The sequence below is a fragment of the Ascaphus truei genome, chromosome 11 (assembly GCF_040206685.1).
Source record: "Ascaphus truei isolate aAscTru1 chromosome 11, aAscTru1.hap1, whole genome shotgun sequence".
Lineage (NCBI taxonomy): Eukaryota > Metazoa > Chordata > Amphibia > Anura > Ascaphidae > Ascaphus > Ascaphus truei.
The window spans coordinates 18,682,324-18,694,335 of NC_134493.1; the positions used below are offsets into that span (position 1 = coordinate 18,682,324).

General features: G+C 43.7%; 1 protein-coding gene across 1 annotated transcript in view; it reads right to left on the bottom strand.

Annotated features, from left to right (window-relative positions):
- LOC142462944 (membrane-associated guanylate kinase, WW and PDZ domain-containing protein 1-like) overlaps positions 1 to 12,012 on the bottom strand; it is a 118,508-nt gene that overhangs the window by 21,819 nt on the left and 84,677 nt on the right. Inside the window, exon 5 of the mRNA XM_075565163.1 lies at positions 6,477 to 6,636. Within this exon, the coding sequence (XP_075421278.1) occupies positions 6,477 to 6,636 (160 nt within the window). The remainder of the gene's footprint in view (positions 1 to 6,476; positions 6,637 to 12,012) is intronic.

Consider the following 12,012-nt stretch of genomic DNA (forward strand, 5'->3'; position numbering starts at 1 on the left):
AGAATCCTGTGGAGGCCTGGGGAACTTCCCGCACTGCAAACAGCAGAAAAGGGAGAAGTTCATCCCAGGCTCTCTTCTCTGAATCTACAAATTTTCTCAGCATCCCTTTAAGAGTTCGGTTAAATCTTTCCACCAATCCGTCAGTCTGTGGATGGTAGACCGATCTCCGAACAGACTTGACCTCTAGTAATTTTAAGACACCCTGCATCAGTTTAGCCATAAAATTTGTACCTTGGTCTGTCAACATTTCCTGGGGAAGTCCAACCCGTGAGAACAGCTCCAACAACTTGTTGGCTACTTGCTTCGCCGTTGCTGTTCTCAGGGAGAAAGCCTCAGGATATACTGTTGCATAGTCAACTATTACAAGAATAAACCTGTGTCCTTTCGCAGAAAGTTCTAGAGGTCCTACCAAGTCTACCCCAATCATCTCAAAGGGAACTGACATCAAGGGTAGAGGAACCAAAGGGGCTGTTTTTTGTCCATTCGGACTAGTTAGCTGGCACTCCGGACATGCCGCACATAACTTAGCAATATCACTATGCATCCCTGGCCAATAGAATCGGGACGAAATACGGTCCAATGTTTTATCCCTGCCAAGGTGACCACCCCAAGGGACAGTATGGGCTACAGTGAACACAGATTTAACAAATGCCTTGAGAACCAATATCTGTCTGGTGACCTCCCCTGTTTGTGTCTGCCTATTCACCCTGTACAGGATATCATTTGATAATTCAAAATGGGGGAATACTATCACCCCCTTTGCATTTAATATCTGCTCATCAATTTTTACCACCTTATCATACTGTCTAGCAAGGACTGGGTCTTCCCATTGCCTCTGGAAAAAACCAGGGAGGTATAAGTCTGGTAAATCTCCAGGGCCCATATCCCCCTCCCTCTGGCCATCCCCAGCCATCAGTTGTAACTTCTGGATACTAGAATGGTCACCTTGAGACCCAGATTTCTGCAGCCAGTCCTGTTTGTCAGAGCGTTTTTGCTTCCGAGTCTTTGGAACCCGGTGTCTACTGGGAAAAACGTCTGCTGAGAAGGGGAACAGTTTGCCAGGGTTCTCCTGAGCCATAGAATATGGCTCCTCATGAGAGACTGGAGCCATTAGGTCTGAAAAGAAAGGCCAGTCCAGGCCAAGCACAACGGGGGCAGGGAGCCAAGGAGCGACTCCTACTTCGAGGTAGGCCGCCTGACCTTTTACCTGTAGCCGGATTTTGGCCGTCGGATACCGTTTTACATCGCCGTGTATACATGCTATACTCCATGGAGAGTCAAAAGAACACACATTAGGCGGTAAAAGTTCCTGGAAGACCAGAGTTTTCGCAGAGCCCGAATCTACAAGGGCCTGGACGGTTTTTCCCGCAACCTGGGCTGGAAGTAGCCAGGGCTTGTAATTTTCTCCAGTGAAGGCCGAGGCGATGGTCCTGCTGAAGGAACAATCCATCTGTTGACAGTCCACATGCCGGCAGTCTTGTTCTCCGCAGGCGGAACCTGGAGAGGGTTCCCTCGCAGGAGGGTGCCGCGGATAGCGTTCCCCTGAACCGGATTCTGAAGACCAGGCATCTGGTGGGTCCTGTGGGCGACGTCCTCGGAAGTTCCTCTCCTTTGGCGACAAGCCGACATCAGGAAGGGGATGAGGGTCTCGGCGGTGCCTAGCGTTTTGACTTCTTCCTTGTTGAAAGGACTGCTCCTTTCGAGGCCCTTGGCGGTTGCGTATGGAGGGGCCGTAGTTACCACGTTGGTCCGATGTCCCTCTTTGGGCATCCGCAAGCGCCGGTCCTCGGCCCCAAGGAAGTTCTCAACGAGTCGGACCGCCAAAGCTAGGGTATCAGCAGCATGGCGTTTTACCCAAGAGCGTGCGGAAGGGGTTATTACTTGTAGGAATTGTTCCAACACAACTTGTTCAAGAACAGTTTCCTTAGTGTGCTGCTCAGGTTGTATCCAGCGGTTACACAAGTCCAATAACCGCTGAGCTAGGACCGGGGTCTCATCTTAGAGGTGTACTTCAGGTTCCGGGAACAGCTGCAGGTAGGTCTCTGGGGTCAGACCTATGCGATCCAGGATGGCGACTTTTACTTGTTTGTACTCCATTTCCTGGTCCACTGGGAGGCCCTGATATGCGGCCTGGGCTTCTCCTATAAGGAGCGGGGCCAAAGCAGTTGCCCAGCGATCTGCAGCCCAGCCCTGAGCTTCGGCAACCCTTTCAAATGTCAGTAGAAAAGCCTCTGGATCCTCGTTCGGAGCCATTCTTCTCAGGAGGACTGGGGGTTTGTTTGCAAGTTCTGGACCGGCAGACCCCTGGAATTGGGTCAGCAGCTTGGCCATCCGCTCATCCTGTGCTGCCTGCTGCTGGGTTAGGAGCTGGGTTTGCTGCTGCAATAGTAGTTGGGCCTGCTCCTGCATTAACAGTCCCTGCTGTCTGGTCTGCTCACACAGAAATTCTTTTAAAAATTCTTCCATTTTTCTCATTTTTGTGTGTGTGTGTGGCCTTTCAGCTGCAGGGGCCTCTCAAAATCCCGACACTTCTGACACCATATGTTGCAGAGTACATGCAACCACACACTTGGGGTCTCTTGATAAGGCTTATTTATTGATCCTAAAACATACAGCACACAAAACAAAATAGCTTCTCTTCAGCAGATAAAAACAAAATAGCTTCTCTTTTGCAGACAAAAACAAAATAGCTTCTCTTCAGCAGATAAAAACAAAATAGCTTCTCTTTAGCAGACAAAAACAAAATAGCTTCTCTCCAGCATAGAAAACAAGGCAGCTTCTCTTCAGCATGCAGGACACAGACAGTTATCACACATGTACTTTGAAAACAGACCTTATAGCAGTAATCTCTTCAGTATTTCAGTCCTGTCTCCTGACCAGCTAGCTTGCATGTGTGTACAGCCTGGGGGTTATAAAACACCTTGATTATGCAGCTGGGGTCAGACTAATTAAGCAGCCCTTCTCAACTGAAACTTAACCTCGTCACTGCTGCACTGCAAGCCTAAACATAGGTTTGCCAGGTATATGGCTGGTAACGTTCATTCACCCTGTCACATCGGCCTACCCAAAGTTTATGCTGACTTTAAAGATGTCTTTAACAAGGTACGCTCTGAAGTTCTTCCCCCTCATCTGCCTTTTGATTGTCCAATTGATCTTTTGCCAGGTTCGGTTCTTCCCATAACTAGATCTTACCCTCTTTCCCTTCCTGAGACTAAGGCTCTGTCGGAATACATAAAAAAAATTTAAAGAAGGGGGTTATATTGAATTCCTTCTCCCCAGCCGGGGCTGGGTTTTTTTTTTCAAGAAGAAGGATGGGTCCCTCCGTCCTTGTATTCACTACAGGGGGCTTAATAAGATTACTGTGAAGAACCGGTATCCGCTACCGCTCATCTCTTCTTCTTCCAAGCCACCGCCTGTGATCATTCATGGACAGGAAGAGTATGAAGTCCAGTCCATAATAGATTCAAGACATTTTCGAGGGGTCCTCCAATACTTGGTTCAATGGGCCTGAAGGCTTTGGGCCTGAAGAGAGGTCCTGGATACCCCACCATCAAGTTCATGCCCCCAGTCTTGTAAGGCGGTTTCACTTGAAGTATCCCCTCAAGCCTTATCGGAAATGTCCTGAGGCAGTTCCTCAAGGGGGAGGGTACTGTATCCTCCGTGGCACGCTACCTCCTTACCTGCTGCACAGTTTTCTCTTGCAAAGCCCCTCAGAGCACCTCTCCCATGGCATGCATCCTCTTTGCCCTCTGCTGTGCAAACCCCAGTGCTTCTTACAGAGCGCACGCGCTCACGGAGAACTTTGAATGTTTCCGTGGAGTTGGCTCCACATCAACACTGATTCTCCTCACCTGTCTCCTACAGCCGTTTACAGCCTATCCCTGCCTCCATTGTTCACACACCTCTGCTCCTCCCCTCTGTCCCATTGGCCTCCTTCTGCTATATATGCTCAGCTAGTGCATTCACACTTTGGCTGAGTATAGATCAGGTTACCTTATGTTCCCACTCCCTGTGCCTGCCTTGTGCTTCCCTGTGTTTCTACCTTGCTGCAGTTTACCTTTCTGTGTACCGACCCGGCTAGACTTTGGACCGCTCTCTGGATACAGACCCCGGCTTGCCCTTGACCTTCCGCTCTTCTCCATTCCTGACCATTTCTAAACGGACTACGACCATTCTCCTGGCTCCAGCCCTAGACCGCGGCCATTGGACTTTGACTATTCTCCTGGCACCTACCTGTGACCTTGGCAAGTACAAAGACTAACCCACTTTCTCCAATCCAGACCCGGCATTCCTGACTATCCACCTTCCAGTCATGCCTCCGCTGCTGTCATACTTTCCCTCCTCAGTACCGGGGTCCCGCCTTGTTTGTGGTGAGCGCAAGCATGACATCTCCATATTAAATAACAATTGGTTAACTGAGGAAGAAGTTCATAGGCAGCTTGAAAAAATTAAAGTAAACAAGGCACCTGGCCCCGATGGCATACATCCAAAAGTGCTGAAGGAGTTAAGTTCAGTAATAGCCAAACCATTACATTTAATATTAGGCAGGCTCATTAACATAAGATCGGCGTAAATAAAGCAGATGTGGTGCCTATATTTGAAAAGGGAGCTAGATCCCAACCGGGGAATTACAGACCTGTAAGCCTGACTTCAATAGTGGGGAAGCTACTTGAAGGTTTAATAGGGGATAATATTCAGGAATACCTAATGGAAAACAAAATTATTAGTAATAGTCAGCATGGATTTATGAAGGATAGATCATGGCAAACTAACCTTATTTGTTTCTTTGAGGCGGTAAGTTGAAATTTACACAAGGGTAATGCAGTTGATGTGGTCTACTTAGATTTTGCAAAGGCTTTTGATATGGTTCCACACAAGAGGTTGGTGTACAAAATAAAGCAAATTGGACTCAGTAATAATATATGCACCTGGATTGAAAACTGGTTGCAGGACAGACAACAGAGGGTTGTCATAAATGTAACTTTTTCAGGTTGGGCAAGGATCGTGAGTGGAGTACCTCAGGGATCGGTACTGGGACCCCTGCTTTTTAACTTGTTTATTAATGACCTTGAGGTTGGCATCGAGAGCAAAGTCTCCATCTTTGCTGATAATACTAAATTGTGTAAGGTAATTGAATCAGAGCAGGATGTAATTTCTCTTCAGAAGGACTTGGAGAGACTGGAAACGTGGGGGGATCATTGGGGGGATCATTGATGGAGAAGGATTTAGGAGTGCTTGTAGACAGCAGGCTTAGCAATAGTGCCCAAAGTCATGCAGTAGCTGCAAAGGCAAACAAGATCTTATCTTGCATTAAACGGGCAATGGATGGAAGGGAAGAAAACATAATTATGCCCCTTTACAAAGCATTAGTAAGACCCACCTTGAATATGGAGTACAATTTTGCGCACCACTCCTTAGAAAAGACATTGTGGAACTAGAAGGAGTGCAGAGAAGAGCCACCAAATTAACCAAGGAGATGGACAATCTAACTTATGAGGAGAGGCTAGCTAAATTAGATTTAAATATATATTTGGGGACAATTCACAGAGCTTTCAAAATAACTATTCATCCCAAGGGTAGTACAAAGGACTCTGGGCCATCCCTTAAGGTTGGAGGATAGGAGATTTCACCAGCAACAAAGGAAAGGGTTCTTTACAGTAAGGGCAGTTAAAATGTGGAATTCATTACCCATAAAATGGCATATACAATAGTTGTTCAAAAAAAGGTTGGACATCTTTTTAGAAAGGAAAGGTATACAGGGATATACCAAATAAGTAAACTGGGAAGGATGTTGATCCAGGGAATAATCCGATTACCAATTCTTGGAGTCAGGAAGCAATTTATTTTTCCCCTTATGAGATATCATTGGATTATATGACTCTGGGGTTTTTTTGTTTGCTTTCCCCTGGATCAATAAGTAAGTATAGATATAGGTTAAAGTATCTGTTGTCTAAATTTTTCATAGGTTTAACTTGATGGACGTACAGTGTGTCTTTTTTCAACCTCTTCTACTATGTAACTATGAAACAGTAACTATGTAATATAGTTCATGGATTAATTAAAGATACATGGGGAATAAAAGCAGATCAGTCTTCTTGTGAGAAATACAAAATAGTCATGTTTCAAAGCAGCTGCAATGATATACATTCTATTAATAGCATTATAACATAGTCTAGGAAACGATATACTTCTGCAACGAGTGGTAACTTTTAAAAGACCAGCATGAGACTTCCTTACTGTACTTTATTAAGGCATCTCTTTTAAGAAGAAACTTATAGGGTCACTAGAAACCAAGTACAAACTACTGTACATCAAAGAATAACCTTGTCCATTAAAAGGCATCCACAAACTAACAAATATTTTTTAAGGCTAGCAGTTTTTCTGTCGTATCTAACAAGCCATTAGCAAGGAGCGGCAATTCCGTGTTAGTGACATACAGTACATGGGGAAGGCAATTATAGCAGTGTATATATTACCTGGCTTCAGCCTCGCATTTCTGGCTCCTGGACTATTGTCTAGAATATCGATGATTTGCAAGTATGATCCTACTGCAATAATCACCAGACCAAAGCCTTCATCTCCCATCCATAGTTTGGTTTTCAGGGTAGCTGGTGGGTTCACTAACCATCCTGTCTCCTGCAATTACAGTATTTTTTCAACAGATAATAATATACAGTTAGGTCCGGAAATAATTGGACACTGATCCAAGTTTTGTTATTTCGGCTGTGTACCAAAATAAATTCAAGTTACAGTTAAATAATGAATATGGGCTTAAAGCGCAATCTATCAGCTTTAATTTGAGGGTATTCACATCCAAATTGGAGGAAGGGTTTAGGAATTACATCTCTTTAATATGTAGCCACCTCTTTTTCAAGGGACCAAAAGTAATTGGACAATTGACTCTAAAGCTGTTTTATGGACAGGTGTGGGCTATTCCTTCGTTATTTCATCATCAATTAAGCAGGTAGAAGGTCTGGAGTTGATTCCAGGTGTGGCATTCGCATTTCGAAGCTGTTGCTATGAACCCACAACATGCGGTCAAAGGAGCTCTCAATGCAAATGAAACAGGGCATCCTTAGGCTGCAAAAAAAAAGAAAACCCATCAGAGAGATAGCAGGAACATTAGGAGTGGCCAAATCAACAGTTTGGTACATTCTGAGAAAAAAAGAACGCTCTGGTGAGCTCTGCAACACAAAAAGGCTTGGACGTCCACGGAAAACAACAGTGGTGGATGATCGTAGGATCCTTTCCATGGTAAGTAAAAACCCCTTCACAACATCCAGCCAAGTGAAGAACACTCTCCAGGAGGTAGACATATCATTTTCCAAGTCTACCATAAAGAGAAGACTTCACGAGAGCAAATACAGAGGGTTCACCACAAGGTGCAAACCATTCATAAGCCTCAAGAATAGAAAGGCCAGATTAGACTTTGCCGAACAATATCTAAAAAAAAAACAGCCCAGTTCTGGAACAGCATTCTTTGGACAGATGAAACTAAGATCAACTTGTACCCGAATGATGGGAAGAAAAAAGTATGGAGAAGGCTTGGAACGGGTCATGATCCTAGGCATACCACACCATTTGTATAACACGGTGGAGGCTGTCAGGATTGCCTAGACCTCCTGCCTAGCCATAGCTTCCTTGTCCACTGGGTGTGCTGCTGTCTTCTGTTGGCTCTGGGTTCCTCTGTCTGTCTGTCTTCTTGTTGCTCCTGTCTCTGTCCTTTATAGCTTGCTTCCTGTCTGTTGCTTTTGCCTTTGCTTGCTAGTCAGACTCCTACAGTATGCTCATGCCTGTCTTTGATCCTGACCTGTTTCCTGTACCTGTACCTGTATTGTAGTCTGCTCACAGTAAAGGTCCTTGCTAGTAATCTGGCTTGTCCCTGGTTATTCCTGCTCCCCGGTCTCAGTCCCTGCTCCCTGTTCTTAGTCCCTGTCCTGCCCCGCCTGTCCTGTTCCAGTCTCCTCGTTGCCGACCTCTGCTTGTACCTAACTTCGCTGCCTGCCGCCTGCCTCGGACCTCTGCTTGTGACCCCTACTACGCTCGTGCTGTTCCGGCCACCGAAATCCTACCCGCCACAGGAGTCTCCCGTGACAGAGGCAGTGTAATGGCATGGACACGCATGGCTTACAATGGGGATAAACCGTGTTATCTAATAGCGCTTAAATCTACTTAGTTGCAGAGTGAAGACAATATAGGGGTATAAAGAAATTACCCAAAAATAGTGCTAAAATGTGCTTAAATTGAATCAACTCAAATAGTGATCTGTGTGCTTATAATTGAATAAAATACAGACTTAATCCGGTGCTGCTCATCCCTTGATTGGGATTGCTTTCTCAATCCACAATTTGCTTTGATGTCCAGGAAGATAAGGGAGTGCAAAGTCATGTGAATGAAAGAACATATACAAATGGTGCAATATGTCTTAACTCTTCAGTTTTCAATACCCCAATCCAATTTATACTCACAGATTTCTCTGTGTTATGGTGTACATAAAGAAACTTTTATGTACACCATAACACAGAGAAATCTGTGAGTATAAATTGGATTGGAGTATTGCAAATTTATTGAAAACTGAAGATTTAAGACATATTGCACCATGGCTTACAATGGCACTGGGTCACTAGTGTTTATTGATGATATGACAGAAGCAGCCGGATGAATTCTGAAGTGTATAAGGGATATATTGTCTGCTCAGATTCAGCCAAATCAAGCGAAGTTGATTGGACGACGCTTCACTTTACAGATGGACAATGACCCAAAACATACTGCGAAAGCAACCCAGGAGTTTTTTAAGGCAAAGAAGTAAAATATTCTGCAATGGCCGAGTCAATCACTTGATCTCAACCCGATCAAGCATGCATTTCACTTGCTGAAGACAAAACTTAAGGCAGAAAGACCCACGAACAAACAACAACTGAACACAGCTGCAGTAAAGGCCTGGCAAAGCATCACAAAGGAGGAAACCCAGCGTTTGGTGATATCCATGCGTTCCAGACTTCAAGCAGTCATTGCCTGCAAAGGATTCTCGACAAAGTATTAAAAATGAACATTTTATTTATTATTGGTTAATTTGTCCAATTACATTTGAGCCCCTGAAATAAGGGGACTCTGTATGAAAATGGAAACAAAAGAAAACAGCGCACAACGCTTAAGTTAGGTAGTAGCGCACAGTATTTTTTCTGTTTTCTCTGTATGAAAATGGCTGCAATTCCTAAACGTTTCATACGATATTTTTGTTCAATCCCTTGAATTAAAGCTGAAAGTCTGCACTTCTATTGCATCTCGGTTGTTTCATTTCAAATACATTGTTGTTGTGTACAGAGCCAAAATTATGAAAATTGTGTCAGTGTCCAATTATTTCCTGACCTACAGTAACTGTACATTTCATCAGTAATTATGCTATCTGGTAATTATACGCTTTACATTATATAACTAAGGACATTGAACGTAGCTACCAACCAAATGAACACTGGTTCTCAACCTTTTCTCTCTCGATGCCCCTATTCATAATGCTCCGTTACTAAGGCACCTCTACAATTAAGAAAAAAGGGGGTGCTTAGGGAGTGATCAACTAGAAATCATACCAATAAGTGGAATATTCAATGTGTGTAGTAATAAAAAGTGGGTGCAACTGTGAACTGAAAGTGAATCAGTAAATGGGTGAGCACACAAGGCAATGTGCTCGAGAAGAAATTCTCTTAAATGCACACCACTAACAATATAAAATATAACCTTTATTAGTGTTTACTTAAAACATATATTACTAATTGTGAATGTAACAGTAATTAAAAATCCGCCAAGAGTGAAATTATACCACCATACAATTCCTTATAATACACTCGGAGATTATGGTAGTTAACTGAGATAAGGAATTAATGGTATAATCCAGTATAAATGGGAAAACAACCCATTTACTGATTCACCGCTACAATACCTTCACGCACTCACGCATGGGACAGACTGCTGCACACAGACACACACACGGGATAGACTGCTGCACACAGACACACACACACAACAGTCACAGAAAAACAAAGAGGAAATACAGATACACACAGAATAATAGATAAACGTAAAAACTAGCAGCGATATACAAGAACATGCTATTATTATTATTATTATTATAATAAACACATGACAGAGTCACACAGCATAAAATATATAAAAACACATAGAACAGATACACACAGCAGAACAGATACACACAAAGGACAGAAAGATACACACACAGTACAGACAGACCGACACATTCTCCCTACTTTGTGAGAATGGGAAATCCCAGGGCCCCCTTTTGGTCCTCTCACAGCACCCCAGGGTGCCGCATAACCCGGTTCAGAAATGCTGCAATACTGTAGATTGCACCTTTAATAAAATATAATTTACTAGCCTAATGATGTAATTATTTATCTGTTTAGTGCATTAGCAACCAGAAACACGTTGCCCAAAAGCAAAGTTTATTAATGTTAATAATATCTTTCCGGTTCTGAAACGTTCTACAGGGTCCATTTAAAAGCACGGCTGTATTCAGCCAGTATTGGTGCTGCTTTCTCTGGGTGTAGTCACAGGCAGCATGTTTCTGGCCTGCATGGTAAGCGGAAATAAAAGGACAATATTCTTATATTATCATCTAATTACCGGCAGGCAAACAGAGGCACGGGTAAATTCAGCCCAATCTCCCATGGAGGTCACATCTCCTCTACATAATGATTTTGCTCCAGGGTGTTAAGTCCATGTGCAGAGTATTGCTATTAGAAGTCATTATTACATATGCTGTTCCCTTTTAATGACCATATTGTGCTAGACTGGTTATAAGGAGAGGCTCAGTGAGTAAAGACACCAACTGGCACTGAGTTTGGAGCAGGGGAACCTGGTTCAATTCCCGGTGTCTGCTTCTTGTGACCTTGGGCACGTCACTTTATCTCCCTGTGCCTCGGGCACCAAAAAAACAAACAGATTTTAAGCTCCACGGGCCAGGGACCTGTGCCTGCAAAATGTCTCTGTAAAAAAAAACTACAGCGCTATACAAGAACAAACAATTATTATTACTATAAGATATGGGCATTTAAACGCCTTGGGCTCGGATGAGCGAATTGACAGAGGATTTAGGCATGATAAATATATGATCAATTAGACATCCTACTGATACAGTACAAATAAGAAGTCTTATGGTGACAGAAACCCTCAGATTGGATTGGGAGGACATGTTCTTGCGTGGAAGCTAAGAGTAAATTTAAATTTTGAGGTACAGTATAATCCTGCCTGCTCATGTCCCAGCTCTATGAGTTACATTTTAGACCTAAAATAAATAAGATTATTAAGTAGCTGGAGGATTGGAGACATTTAAACAACTCTCTCTTAGGGAGAATCAGTCTTGTTAAAATACTAGAAAAAAATAGCTGTAAAGGCGGTGCCCTAAGATACTGTACTAAGCCTCCCTAGAATAAAATAATTACTGCAAATGTTGCTTCCTTTACCTAAAAGTTATTAACATTTAACATGTCAAATAAAGAGAACATTGAGGGACATTAACCCCTCAATAAACCAGTGCTGTAGGGCTTGATACCACTTCACTGATAAAATGCTGCTGTGTCCGGAGGAGCAGAGTGTGGAGGAGCTGTATAATGTTAATAACCCCTATTTGGGATGTGGTCTGGCAGTGACTATCTAGGGATGTCTGGGGGAAGTCCTGGGACCCACCCAAATCCCTTTAGTCTCGCAACTATATGAGCCACAACACCTGGGGAAACTCCACAATAAAGTAACGGGTGAAAATCAATAACTCACTGAGATCTTTAAAGTCCATCCGGTCTTCAGCGTGCTCCAAGCTGTATGGTACAAATTGTAGGCAGAGTAACCTCACCGAGTAGGAAAGACAGCGGGCACGGCCGCGCAGCAAGGGGACAGAGGCTGGACTGTGCTGTAGAAAATTCTTTATTGTAACATGGATATTTTTAAAAAAGAGAGAGAGGAAGGCACCCCCCGCAACTCTAACGCGTTTCAGCCGCAACA